At 42.2% G+C, this 15,021-nt stretch overlaps 1 protein-coding gene across 1 annotated transcript; it reads left to right on the top strand.

The window, feature by feature from the left end:
• The first annotated feature begins 962 nt into the window (after positions 1 to 962).
• On the top strand, positions 963 to 10,477 carry LOC141797824 (trace amine-associated receptor 1-like). The gene is made up of 2 exons (XM_074679508.1): positions 963 to 1,232; positions 9,482 to 10,477. The coding sequence occupies exons 1-2, from the start codon at positions 963 to 965 to the stop codon at positions 10,475 to 10,477; spliced, it is 1,266 nt and encodes a 421-aa protein (XP_074535609.1).
• Positions 10,478 to 15,021: the final 4,544 nt, after the last annotated feature.

Here is a 15,021-nt window from a genome sequence, read left to right as displayed (position 1 = left end):
TCCCAAGATGTAGTATACCTTAGATTGATCTGAAGGGAAAGTCTGAGGCCGCTGTTTGAACACCAAGGAGCGCTGGAGCAGAAAACCCCTGCATTTATCCAATTCGCCTGAGAAAGGTTCAGGGTCTGGAACATAAGATTCTCTGCTTGGAGGAGCCACTGGGGGAGGAGGAGGCACGGGCCCGGTGGCCTGTGCAGGTGCAGCTGATTGGGTGAGATGAGAAGTTAACATGGCAACTTGAGCAGTTAATTGTGCAATCTGAGTTACCAGAGTTTGGTTATTCTCAGTGAGATTCCGAAGAGCCTGTTCATGTTGTCCCAGTAATCTTCCTTGACTGACTAATGCTGTATAGGTGTCAGTCTCCTGATCCTGTTCTGTTGGGTCCATGTTGGCCTGAGTGTTCTGTCAAAAAGTATCTTTCCAGTACCCAAAAAATCAGACAGCAATTCTGAAGACTGAATTCGAGTTTTATTGAAGCAAAAGGATCTGAGGTTGAGGTTTTGGTGGAGCAGGGCAGGTGGGCCAGAACAGACTTCAATCCAGGGTGAGGTGAGATCCTGAGACAAAAAATGAAAACCAGGAGTTAGCAACAGAGTTGATCTCAGGATGAATGCGAAAAGTTTCTTTTGAAAAATTCTTAGACTAAGGCTGGTACCACGAGTTGCACTGAACACTCAGGCGAAGACTGGTCGAGGAGCAGGGCTATATATACTGCAGGAGCTTGATAGGTGGATGAGTTGCAGGTGTGGAGGAGACAGGCAACCAGAGAGTGCAGGAAGCCACGCCCTGACAGACAGACAGACCAGGGGAAAAAAAACAACACACACAAGGGAGGGGAAAACAACTGAAACACTAGGGAGTGAGGGAGGAACCATGACAGAAATGGGGTTACCATCAGTTAGAACTGACCCCACACTCAAAAGAAATACTCGGGGTATTGTCATCCAGTCAGCAATACCAACATGATAGCCAATGCACAAGCGGGCATTGGTGGTGTTGAGAACATCTCAGATGACGAGATAGTACACGCGCCAGACCAGGAAACACAGGACAAGTGCCTGCACGCCGTCACTCAGAGACTCTCAGAATGTGGGTTAACACTAAATCCACAAAACTGCCAGTTCAACATGGACAGCCTGATTTTCATACTTCTGACACAGAGAGGTATTGGTCAAACAGAAGAAAGGGTGAGAGCTGTGATGGAGACCAGAGAACCAGAGAACGCTTCAGAGGTAAGGGGCTTTCTAGGACTTGTTGGTTACAGTTGCAGATTTATATTACAGTTTGCAACACTGCCTAAGCCGCTACAATGCCTGACCAGAGAGGACACAACATTCAACTTTGGTAAAGAATAGAAACAAGGATGAACTAGCCAGAGCTGGTAGCCTAGCCTACTTTGATAAGGTAGCACTCACCAAGGTGATCAAAGATGCAAGTCCGGGATAAATAAAGTATCTATCTATCTATCTATCTATCTATCTATCTATCTATCTATCTATCTATCTATCTATCTATCTATCTATCTATCTATCTATCTATCTATCTATCAATAAAGCACTCACTACTACTATCATCCCATACTGGCCCAGAATTAGTTGAGGTGCGCAAGGCTATTGCAACTGGTGACCTGTAAACTATATGAACCAATTGTAAGTGAGTTTTTTGTTGTGGGATACATAGCTCTGAGAGGAAATCTCATTGTGTTGCCACAGAAGCTACAGGCACGAGCACTCGTATTGGCTCAAGAAGGACACTGAGGGATCGTGGGAACGGAAAACACCTTAGAAACAAGGTTTGGTGGCCTGGCATGGACAAAGCAGCCAAGAAATATTGTAAGCCACGTCATGGATGTCAAACTGTGTTCAGACCCGACCCAACAGAACCACTGAGAACCACACTAATACCAGATGGTCCCTGGCAGGATGCAGCTATAGATCTGCTTGGACCACTACCAACCAACCATTGTATAGGCTAATTGTTGTGGTAGATTATTACAGTCGCTACTATGAGTATGATATTCTGACCTCTACAAGTACAGAAAAAATCATCGACAGTCTGGAGTCAATCTTCAGCCACCATGGACTACCTGTCACCAGTTAATCAGATAAAGGCCCCAGATATGCCAGAGGCCAGACCTCAAAGGGTTAAAAGAGCACCAGACAGGCTGCTTGATTTTGTGTTGAAGTAAATGTATTCAACATGTGAACATGTATTGTGAAATAGTTGGAAATATTAGAAAAGAAAAATTATTATTATCATTTTTAAAGCTAAGCAACCGCTGATGTAAAGTACGGTACAATTTAGTAAAGTGAACAAGTTGATTTCAAAGAAAAGAGGGATGTCATGTATCGGACTAGACATGTCACATGTTCAAGTGAAGCCGGATGAAAAAACGTTGTTGTTGAGTTTAACTATGGTTGTGAACAAGTTCAATCTATTTTGGTGTGAACTGAACTTTGAGCACAACACTGCTCCTGACCCCACATGTTGATTAATTTGCAGTGGACACAGGCTGTGGTGATAGTCCTCTCTCAGGTAATGGATAAAAGTCAGTTGTGAAAAAGGTGACTGCCCTTTGCTTTGGACAGACAGAGATGATCATTTGCAGGACTCTTAGTGTGTCCCAAATCGCATACTTCCATACTGTGTACTCAAAATTTTCAAATTGAGTGTACTAAGCATACTACATACTCACTGGCTTAGTGCGCAAATTTTGAGAGTGTAGTGCTGTCCCAAATCGCATACTGCCGAGTGCCGTACTTACTGGGAATGATGACATGATGTCGACCTCTTCTTCTTCTACATCTAATTGTGACCGGCTTCCAGCGTGTTCCCGCCACTATTTGCCATTTTCAAAGCCTTTTCAGTAGTATATTAAACACAGCTAATACCACGATCAGCGGTGTAGAGTTTATTAATGGGGGTTGATGCAGCTGACTGAAGCTACCGAGAGAGCTACGCAGGGCACTGCGGCAGTTAAAATACATCCACAAATTAAATGTCTGAGTGGTGCTTCTGGTCATGTATTCACTGTGCAGGGTCTAACCCGCTTGTTATTATATTTACCTGGTTCACTAGGTAATGCTAGGGCCTCGGTAACTGTTAGCCCAATGAGCTTTAGCATTCCAGATAGCTGTTAGCTCAACTAGCATTAGCATAGCCCAGTGTTTCTCAATCCTGGTCCTGGGGACCCCCTGCTCTGCATGTTTTAGATGTTACCTCACTCCAGCACACCTGATTCAAATGAATGGCTCGTTATCAGGCTGGAGCAGAGCTTGATGACGAGCTGATCATTTGAATCAGGTGTGTTGGAGTCAGGTAACATCTAAAACATGCAGGGCAGGGGGTCCCCAGGACCAGATTTGATAAACACTGGCATAGCCTATCATTCGCAGAACAAAACAAACAAAAACAAGTTACACCACATACACAACATCAACAGATGATGGTGCTTGGTGGAAACAACACGTGTAAAAACAACATCAATAAGTTACATTTATACATTGCTGCCAGAGGAGGAAATGAGTGCGTTAAGTGTCCACAGCTGCATACTCAAAATCCGGGCCGATTTGAGTACATCATCCTGGTACTTTTGCATACTCATTTCTCGCATACTATGCATACTGTTTTTCATTTTGAAGCAGTATACTCAAAATTTTGAGTATTTGAGTATGGAAATATGTGATTTGGGACGCACTAACTGTCTCAATTTGCAGGATGCAGAAAAAGTGACTATAATGCTGTGCACCTGGTTAGCTACCTGGTCACCCTGTCCCGACCTCACTCTGAGGCTCATTACTGCCCCCATCACTACAGTATGAGCCACAGTTATAAGTCAGTTTTGCTGGTTGCTGTGGCGTTTGTGTTCTCACTGCACAGGAACTGCTACAGGGCTCGAATGGAAGCGAGCCGAGACCACCTATTTTCGGCGATCTCCACCCACATGTTTTGTTCTGTATTTGAGCGTGATTGCTGTGTTCATATATGCACAAATGAACCGGTCTTTCAGGGGGGCTGCGGATTGTTTCAGAACAACTGCACAAAACAATCCAGGTGTGACTACACCCTTATTTGACAAAGTACACATTTTCATAGTGTCATCATAGCATATACTTCCTCTCATTGCAGCTCAACACCAAGTAAATTATTTGTGTTATTGAAGTTATAGATTGATATTGAGCACGTTTAACTTCAGCCTGTTGTTTTTGCCCTCCACATCATAGGGCTGGGGAATGTGGGAACTCCTCAGTCTGTGACTCCAGCTGTCTGGAGGTCATATACTGCCGGACTTGACATGCACCAAAGCAGAGACAGAACAGACACGGATCTGGTGTATTCCTGGAATAACAGCGTGGAGAATGTGATGATAATAACCAGATTCATGGAAGGAAGAGCACACTACAGGAATATGACGATAAAAGCAGACTTTCAGTTTGAAACCTGTTATAGATGTATCTCAAAGATGAGTGAGATTTATAAAACATCTCCCAGAACAGGGAACATCAGTTTATTGCTGCATATTAATCAATGAATAGTGGTCACTCTGGCATATCAGACTGGGCCTGGATCTCTAAGTTTTAAGGATCTCTCCCTGTCTCTGTCTCTGTCTCTGTCTCTCTTCTCTAAAGAAGTTAGTAACACTGATGGTCTCAACTTCAGGTGTTTTTGGTTGTTTTTTCAACTGTTTTCAGGTTTAGTTTCTGACATGTTTATTCTAAATCAGCAGCTTGAGTTGTAAAGTCAAGGATGATGAAAGTAGTAATCATAATGAGCTCCCTGGTCGAGAAAAGGGAGGAGGAGGAAGACGAGGAGTGGGTGCCACCGGTGATAATTAGCTCCCAGTTATTAAAGGTGTTAAAGTCTGGAGAGGAGTTGACATCTACCTGCATCCCTCCTGACCACCTTTCACACCTCTAATGAGTGTTTGTGTTGTTCATTCTCACAAACTTTAAACTCTTAACTTTTGATCAAAACACTTCTGTCTAATGCCAAACACATACGTTTCCGTTGGGCTTGATGTAGAAAGCATGATGCCTGATGATGAAGTGACTCTGGGCCTGTTTGTGAAACTTACAGAACGTTCCTGTTGAAGGGCAACGCTTTGTTGGACGCTGGTTTATCCACATGTCCTTCACTCTGCTGGTGTCAGCCCTATCTCTTAGCAACATACTGACCACAGACATCCTGACTGTGTCTGATATGTGTGTTCACTTAACAAAGGACACGTCAAACCCCCACACCTCCTGCCCTTCCATACACACACAGACACACACACAAACCCATGCAAACATTGGAGTAGAAATGAAAAACCCTCCTGTAGGTGTCCAGGAAAAGTTTGGAATAAGCCTAAACACAGGGCAGAAGGCTGTTTGTCGCTGTTTGCAGTTATTTATGGCTCCTTATGGCTACTTATGGCTGCTTGTTGCTAGACACAGACTAGTATGTTTTTTTCAGGGCAGGTATCGATTCTTACAGTTTTTCTCGAGTGCTTTGGTTCATTTCCCAGATCAGAATTGGAATTCTCAAAACTCCTTGTTCAGTCTTCACATCATTGTGTCACTTGTGCAAACAAAAGCAGTTTCTCATTTCTTTGAACAACTCATAGACAGTTTGGGACATTCATGCAAATAATTATGTACAACTCTCTGCTGTTTCTGAGATTATCAACTGCTTTTGTCAAGTTGATCAAAATGGATTATCAGGGGTCTCTGTTGATAGTCACACCCCCACAACATGTAGTTATTAGTATCTCATAAGTCTTAACATGCAAAAAGGTTGAGCAAGTGCTCATAACATTACATTACATTTAGGGATGCACGATATTGGATTTTTGCCGATATCTGATATGCCGATATATCGAAACTCCTTTTGGCCAATACCGATACCGATTATCACAAGTTTGTTTGTTTTTTTCACTGTAAAGAAAGCTAAATCTATCCTGTACTGGAATTTATATGTTACTCTTATTGTGACGGTCTTATTTGTTTAAGAAACACACATAAAACAAGACAAAAACATTTGATTTTACCATAAATAAGAAATGTATTATTTTTTCTAACTCAAGACATTCAGTATTGAAATACAGAAAAATAATTTCTTTAGATCACATGAACTTTAAATGTACAATGCATTTTTAAACATAACCAAGTTGCATTTGATTATTTTAGAGCTACTGTAACAACCTGGTGACAGACACAGAGCTCTGCAGTGCAAATAAATGAAGTGCTACATTTTATTTAAGGAGCTTATTTTTCAGATGGAAATTAATAATAATCCTAACTGAATAGCACCTTATTGGCTGTGCCTGTCGGCAGAAATTTTCATATCTGCAGATACTGATAAATGTGTTTTTGAGCTTTTATCAGCTGATACTGATATTGTGTATCTAATATCGTGCATACCTAATTACATTAGAATGTTTTTTTTTTCTAAATCTGTCTGGATTGGTAAATTGTAAATCTTGACTTTCTCTAACAAACTGAAATGTGTGAATGTGTGATAAAGATGTATCACACTTGTGGACCATGTTCTCAACCATAAGCTTACAATGGCAGGGGTTGGTTGAAGGATGCAGCCAAAAGCTGGGAGAACAACTGTGTCCTCAATCATCCAGACTTCTTGCAGACAGAGAAGATCTTTGTTGTGATGTGGATGAGAATTTGTGGCTCAGCAAACGGGAACAGAAGGAGAAAGACTGCTCTGACCTGTAATTCCCACATTACTGCATGAACAGTTTTCCCAAAAGAGACTGTTCTATGTTCATATTTCTACTTTGTTTTTGTATTTTTCTTTGTGCTATGCAGTGCCTTCTTTTTCTTTCTGTATCGCAATGATGGGGTCAGTCAACAAATTACAGCACAAATAGTGAAAGAGAAGATATAATTTTGTCCAGTCTCTTTTAATCAATCTCCCACACACATAAAAATGTAACTTACAATTTGCAATAACTCATCAAAACTGAAAACATAGTTTGCATCAGAACGTCCTTCCAGAGTAAACTGTTATACTGACAACATGACTCAGCACTTTGACTGTCCTATCCATACACATTGACACGAGGACTCGTTATTCTGACTAACACGTTCATTCACACAGAAATTTACTTTAGAAGGATGAACTAAGAATTTTGAGAAGGAGACTGGCTTTTGCAGGTAATCCATGGTGTTTTGTTATTTGTAAAAACTGTTTTGAGAAATGTACTTGCTGTTTTGCAAATACTGAGGATGATTCGAGGAATGTAGCAAAGCAACTGTAGTAGTCAAGGAGACTAATAACTGATATTTGGAGCCACTGCTCATTTGCAGTAAAAGTGAAAATATTTGCATCAAAATTCTGAATAATAAAAGTTCAACACTGAACTTTGTTTAGATGCATTTAAATATATGCTCATGAAACTGCTCCCAGAATTTCTTGTAACATCAAATGAAAACTCAAAAAACTGGGAGCGGGATGTTCATTACAATTTCATGAGAGCCTGCTGCCTAAACTTGCCTTTGAAACATAGATGAGCATATTGGAGCTTCCTCTTTTCTCCCCTCCACAGTGTGTTGGCAATGTGCATGCTGATTGGCTGTTAGCCAAGCCATAGCTCTTTGTGTGGCCAATCAGATAGTTCTGTAGGTGGGACAATGCTGGAGACAGAGTAGTGACTGCAGACAGAGAAGTGGGGCTGCATCAAAGCTAAAATAACCTGTTTTAAATTGATTTCTTCAACAAAGAAAAAAAAACAGCTGATGTCACCTCAGAATGATGAATATTGGCTCCAATAATCGACCAGGCAATAATCGGTATGTCCCTGCTTGTGGCGGCTCAGCTTGAGAGCATAAATGGGAGCATCAGGTCAGCTGTAGGTGGCCTGTTGTTGACCTGCTGTGACTGCAGACAGGAAACAGGCCGCTGACTGACTGTTTCAGCATAACTCTAACAGGCTGACTGTCTAAAGCTATCCAATCCATCCAATAAATCAGGTTTGTCACCAGAAGGCTGAGTAAGTGACTGAAGACTTGCATGTTGGGTGCAAGCAGGCCATGTGGGGACGAGAAGCTTGAATTCCTGGACACCATTTGAGCTGGATACCCACAATCCCTCACCAGAACTCAGGCCTGGTTCAATAACTCAATCTGCCAACACACAAATAAACTAATAAACAATAAATCTATACACACAATGTCTCTATAAAACATCAGCTCACTGTTAGTCTGAGTCCTCTCATCAGACTATTTTCAGAGTCTTTCGTTAAAATCCTTTTTTGAACATTTATTATTAGGTTTTTGTACCTGTATTGATTTATTCAGAGAGGATGGAATAGTGGACACAGAGAGAGTCAGGTATGATGTGCAGGAAATGAGCTGCAGGTTGGAATCAAACCAGGCCTCTTACCCAGCACATGGTGTGTGTGCAACTTCACCCCAAGGCCTAAACAGTCTATACTTTTAAGTTAACTCTGGCGTCTAAGGCTGGTGTTGGAGGGTGAAGGGCTGGCTGCGTTGCCCTCCATTGGGACCATCTCTCCATCCTCTCTCCATCCTCTCTCCATCCTCTCTCCCTGAGGGTCAGTATTTAACTCCTGACTTCAGGCTGCAGACACAGAGCTCCTTCAGCACACACTGCTGACCTCACCTGATCAGCTCAGGTGTCTGTCCTGTTCAGCTCATGATGGAAGGTGAGTGTTTGTGACTCAGTGTGCTCTAACAGACAGTTTGATGGTGCAGTCTGAATGTTATCTATGAACAGTGTTTGTGTTGATAAATGAGAGGAAATGTTTGTGAAGTGGAGCTGGTCATCGGGGCTTGTAGAGTTTTATTGACATCAGTCAGTGATTGTTTGTGTGACTCTGAATAGTTTCATGAGTAGTGCACATTATGAAGGTAATGTAATAGGGCTGGACAATTAATTGGATTTTAATTGTGATTTCAATTTTGCCATTTGACAATCATAAAAACAATATAATCGAAGAAAAACAATTAATATGCCACACAGTGTAGATGTATGCAAGTTCCTGTGCTTCATTCTCTTCTGTGTTCCATGTGCAGCCACAGCGAGTGTGTGTGACTTATGTGTATCAATAATACTGTATGTGCTACTTGCTGGTTCTTTAAAGTTGTGTTTAAATCAGTAGTGAAGTTTCTGAATAAATAAATGTGTATACTAATTGTGATTTCAATATCACTTAAAATAATCAGGATTCTTGTTTTTACCATAATCGCCCAGCCCTATAATGTAGTCAGAGTGTCAGAGGCAGCCCACCTGTACAGGTAGTCTGATTCAAAGTGTGTTGGTAGAAACCTGCTGTAAAGAGCCAGAGAAGCTGTACATGTGCAAACTGAGCAGCCTCTCCACTCAGAAAAGCAGCATCATCAGAGCATTTTACCTCCCACAGTATGTCAGCTCCCCACCTGTTCCTGTGACCGTCTTTGTGAAGAAACATTTTATTGACTGTGATAAAGAAGTTGATGTTTTGTTCTGGTTTCCTTTCACACAGATGGAGCCAGAGTTCTGCTTTGAATCCAGAAACAATTCATGCCTGAAGATTGTCCACCCCCTCCCCCTTCGTGTGGTCCTGTACATCTTTTTTGTGCTCGTAATCATCCTGACAGTGTGTGGAAACCTCTTGGTCACTCTCTCAGTGTCTTATTTTAAACAGCTCCATACTCCCACTAACTTCCTGATAGTCTCTCTGGCTGTGTCTGACCTGCTCGTAGGGATGATTGTCATGTTCCCTGGGATGATCCATTTCCTGGAGTCCTGCTGGTACTTTGGTGACTTCCTGTGTAAAGTCTCTTTAAGCTCTAATGTCACGTTGGTCACTGCATCAATCATCAATCTGTGCTTCATATCAATTGACCGTTATTATGCTGTCTGCCAACCCCTGCTGTACAGAAGCAGAATAACAGATAACACAGTGTTAGTCATGATTGTTGTAAGTTGGGGTGTCTCTGTTTTAACCGGCTTTGGGATGATTTTCTTTCAGTTAAGTGTTCTGGGTGTTGAAGAGTTTTATAATAAGAATGTAGCATGTGAAGGAGGCTGTTTTCTGTTTCAGACCAAACTGTCGTCTACTCTCTCATCCTTTCTGTCCTTTTACCTGCCAGGAGTGATCCTGCTCGGTGTGTATTTAAAGATTTTGTTGGTGGCTCAGAAACAGTTTCGAAGCATCCAGAGAGCAGGCTGTGTGAGCTCAGTCAAACCATCAAACACAAGCCAGACTAAAGCCACTAAAACTCTGGCTATAGTCTTGGGAGCCTTTCTTTCTTTCTGGACTCCTTTCTTTGTGTGTAACCTCATTGGTCCTTTTATTGGTTACTCTGTTCCCCCAGAAGTGTTTGAAACAGTGGTGTGGTTGGGTTTATTGAATTCTGCCCTGAACCCCATCATATATGCATTTTTTTACAGCTGGTTCAGAAAGGCTTTTCATTTATTGATCTCAGGTAATATGTTTAAATCTGATATATCACAGACAACACTCTTTACTGAATAAAGGTTGATGTTCCCTATAAAGGCTACTGTTAACTTTCCTGTCTTGTTATCCAGACCATGGTTGGGAAGCACAGGGGAAACTAGTTAGCTGCTCCAGGGCTGAGGCTCATACAGCTTTGGGTTTATTCCCTCAAACTTATCATGTACGCAGCAGACACACACATGTTCACACACACGTACACACACATACACACACACACACACACACACACACACACACACACACACACACACACACACACACACACACACACACACACACACACACACACACACACACAAAGACACACTCACACACACACACACACACAAAGACACACTCACAGGTGCGCACGCCTCCCACTCACCTTCTATGTAACCTACGTCTCAAACTCACGCACACAGCCATCCATAGCAGCTATACAGCACTAGTACAACACTACATTCTCAGAAAAAAATATGACAAAGAAATGTCCTCAAAGGCGCCTGGACTGGAACATGGATCATCTTCTATTACTTAGTGTAATGAGATATCATCATTGGCTTTTAAAGGAAAGCATTGACTCTGTTCATAAGTCATATAACTTGATATCAGGACCATTTTCTCCTCAGGAGTTGAGTTCTTAGCTTGTGACGTTTATTTTATGTCATTAATTCTTCTTTGAGGCAAACAAGCAGCTTCAGCGAGCCTTTCCCTCAGTAAGCATTAGACTGCCACAGTCACTTCACTCAGCTGAGCACACTGAACCTTGTGGTCTATTACCTAACAGCTAATTCCCCAAGCATTTGTGAGGGAGTTCTGGAGCTTAGACTGAATTTGAGTCCCTGTCATCCATCTAATGAATCAGTTGATCTCACAGTGTTTTAGGTAGTAGGGCTCAGAGGTCATGTTGTCACCCGAGCTGTGCGGAGTCTTGGCTTGTTAAACCAGCTCTGACTGGTTTGGGGTAATTAAGGTGTCATGTTGGTGGATTTGACCAAGGGTTGGAGCTTATAAAAGGGTTATTAGTAAATAAATGAAAAAAAAAAATGAAATGAATACTATTTTGATAAATAACAGAAAAATACATGATATGGCAGTTGAATTTTAAAATAAAGCACAAGTTCTAAAATACATCTACTGATGCACCTGAACACTTCATCAGTAATGATACCTAACAAGACAGTAATGATTCGTAATCAATGCACGGACGGAGGGAGGAATTCTTCATTTTGATGAAGAAGAACCCCGCACCCACTTGAGAGGAGTAGGGATGGATGAACCCCGTGGCCAGGGCGTCTTTGATGTACACTCACACCCTCACTTCCTTCTGAGGATGTTTCCTCTGTATTCCTTTCAGTCTCCATCTGTAGCAGCTCTTCTTCTGTGTGCTCCGGTTCATACAGGTATCCTTTTGGTTCCAAAGTGAATGGAACTTCATCGTCGCTGTCATAGTCACTCATTTTGAATTTCCTACGCTGCCTCACAATCCTTAGAGTACAAACAAAAGAATTACGATACTTGATCAAACTTACACGAGGCTACAACCGGTGCCCAAAGCATAGCTTGTTTACATTCCCTACAGCTGAAAGGAGGAGGGGGGACGGAGCACACTAGCTCTGCGCGGAAGGACACGACCAGTTAGTTAGGTCCAGATAAATGTTTATATTTCCGAAGACTTAATGCACTTAAAAAATATTTTATGTAGCGTACTCTTAAACTGTGGTATTACTTTTTGATTTTAGTTCTTGTAGGCAGAGAAAATAGCCTTTGAATTTGGTACCGTCTCTCCCTGTTAGCGCCTATTTCCTCGTCACCATCGATTACAGTCTGTGTCTTACTGAGGGAGAGGAGACAACTTTCTACTGTATCTAATGTCCTTAGTGGTCACATAGAGCTCATACAACCCCACTTCAAAAAAAACTGAACTATCCCTTTAACTCTTCTGATGAGGCTGACTTGTCCCTGGTGGCTTACTCGTTCTTCATCTTTTCTGAAAGGCCCTTAAAATTAAGACCATAGACTTTAAAAAAAATGGATGTTCTCTTGCTCGGCTCGATGTGAGGTCTCCACAAAAACTGCTCCCCCTGGTGGCTGGCAGCAGTATAGGTAAAAAAATGGCTCTCCAGTCATTCCAGGTGAGCTGTGGTCAAACTTTGAAAAAGTAATACATCTCGTAGAAAAGTTTCTCACGTCAATTGTTGTGGTGATTTGAAGATTTAATTTGGTTGCCTTTTATTCAGTCCTCTTTGTTCTGAAAACTTTAGTTTTCATGAGTTATAAGAGGTTAAAAACGAGGTTTCACGTCACGTTTGATGATGATTGACAGCTGTCATTCTTGTGTATTTTTTTTGAGGATCGTAAAATATGTCGGGAGGTAGAGTCAAGAAGTGATTGATTGAGTGTAGACTTGCGAAAGAAAAAAAGCTTTCACCACAGCCAGGATCATGACAAAAGGTGCTCTATTGGATTGAGATCTGGGGACTGTGGAGGCCATTTGAGTACAGTGAACTCATTGTCATGTTGAAGAAGCCAGTCTGAGATGATTCCAGCTTTATGACATGGAGCGTTATCCTGCTGGAAGTAGCCATCAGAAGATGGGTACACTGTGCTCATAAAGGGATGGACATGGTCAGCAACAAGACTCAGGTAGGCTGTGGACTTTAAACCATGCTCAGTTGGTACTAAGGGGCCCAAAGTGAGCCAAGAAAATATCCCCCACACCATTACACCGGCAGCAACCTGAACCGTTGATACAAGGCAGGATGGAGCCATGGAGGCCTACTATAAAGCCGTTCTAAACTTAAAAAGTTAACTCTCGCTGTCCAAAGGCTGGTGTTGGAGGGTGGGGGGCTGGTTGTGTCTTTTCTTATGGGACCACCTCTCCATCCACTCTTGATCCTCTCTCCTTGAGGGTCAGTATTTAACTCCTGACTTCAGGCTGCAGACATAGAGCTCCTTCAGCACACACTGCTGACATTTTTTTATTGCCCACTTTTGGTCCAGTGAATATTTTCTTGTGTAGTAATTTATTTCACTGACATTAAAATGGAATCCTGTATCAGGGGTTTCAATTTCTCTCTTTTTTTTTCTTAGTATAGTGGAATTTTGTCAGCCAAGGAGAGGAGCATCTTTCCCTCGAAGTAGGAGATATGGTGTTAATCCAGGAGGCCTGCAATTAGAGAGTCTGTAAAAATTACACAAATATTTGAATAATAAACTGAATTGGGATAGGGATAATCATGCATGAACTGAAATTGAGGTACAAGGTTCAGTCAGTCATGATTTTGATTTTTGCCTTAGGACGCAGTCACACTGGCAAACCGTGCCGTGCTTATGCACGCTCAACCCCTATAGTACGTTTTGAATGGCCAGTGTGACCACAACCGTGCCGTGCTTGAGCACGATTCACTTCTCTGCTTTGGCAGGCTTCAGAGAGGTGCACGGTCTACTTCATGCACAATCACAAGGACATGGACAGCGCGTGTGATCCAAGACATATGATCACTGCAAGCGCATCTCTTGACAATAATTTCAAACACAGCGGGATAGTCAGAGGGCTGTGTTGGGCCAAAACGACCATAAATCAAAAAGTCTCTAAAATTGTAACAGTGCTCTCTGTGTCTCATTGCGCTGACTCTGATGAGATCACACTCCATGTAAACAGACGCTTCACGATGAGGTAGGCGGGCCATGCACGTGTCAGATACCTGCTAAAGTCTGGTTCATGTAGGGGTAGTGTGACCATTGGCCGTACTCTCCAGCGAGGTAACAGCTCTGCACGGCATGGTTTGGACGGTCAGCGTGACTGTGCCAACTGTGCCTACTATAAAGTCAATATAAACTTAAAAAGTTAACTCTGCTGTCTAAAGGCTGGTGTTGGAGGGTGAAGGGCTGGCTGTGTCACCCTCCATCGGGACCATCTCTCCATCCTCTCTCTGTCATCCCTCCATCCTCTCTCCATCCTCTCTCCATCCTCTCTCCATCCTCTCTCCCTGAGGGTCAGTATTTAACTCCTGACTTCAGGCTGCAGACACAGAGCTCCTTCAGCACACACTGCTGACCTCACCTGATCAGCTCAGGTGTCTGTCCTGTTCAGATCACGATGGAAGGTGAGTGTTTGTGACTCAGTGTGCTCTAACAGACAGTTTGATGGTGCAGTCTGAATGTTATCTATGAACAGTGTTTGTGTTGATAAATGAGAGGAAATGTTTGTGAAGTGGAGCTGGTCATCAGGGCTTGTAGAGTTTTATTGACATCAGTCAGTGATTGTTTGTGTGACTCTGAATAGTTTCATGAGTAGTGCACATTATGAAGGTAATGTAATAGGGCTGGACAATTAATTGGATTTTAATTGTGATTTCAATTTTGCCATTTGACAATCATAAAAACAATATAATCAAAGAAAAACAATTAATATGCCACACAGTGTAGATGTATGCAAGTTCCTGTGCTTCATTCTCTTCTGTGTTCCATGTGCAGCCACAGCGAGTGTATGTGACTTATGTGTATCAATAATACTGTATGTGCCACTTGCTGGTTCTTTAAAGTTGTGTTTAAATCAGTAGTGAAGTTTCTGAATAAAT

This window comes from Halichoeres trimaculatus, unplaced genomic scaffold (genome assembly GCF_033239565.1).
Source record: "Halichoeres trimaculatus isolate MK-OKI-2021-1 unplaced genomic scaffold, fHalTri1.1 fHalTri1_scaffold_9, whole genome shotgun sequence".
Lineage (NCBI taxonomy): Eukaryota > Metazoa > Chordata > Actinopteri > Labriformes > Labridae > Halichoeres > Halichoeres trimaculatus.
The sequence above is the reverse complement of the archived record's forward strand: the minus strand, read 5'-3'. Positions and strand labels throughout refer to the sequence as shown.

Excerpts from the sequence above, each read along its gene's own strand:
- LOC141797824 (XM_074679508.1), top strand. The coding sequence starts at position 963 with ATGATAGCCAATGCACAAGCGGGCATTGGTGGTGTTGAGAACATCTCA. Across the intron at positions 1,233-9,481 it reads AACCAGAGAACGCTTCAGAG|ATGGAGCCAGAGTTCTGCTT; the intron begins GTAAGGGGCTTT and ends CCTTTCACACAG.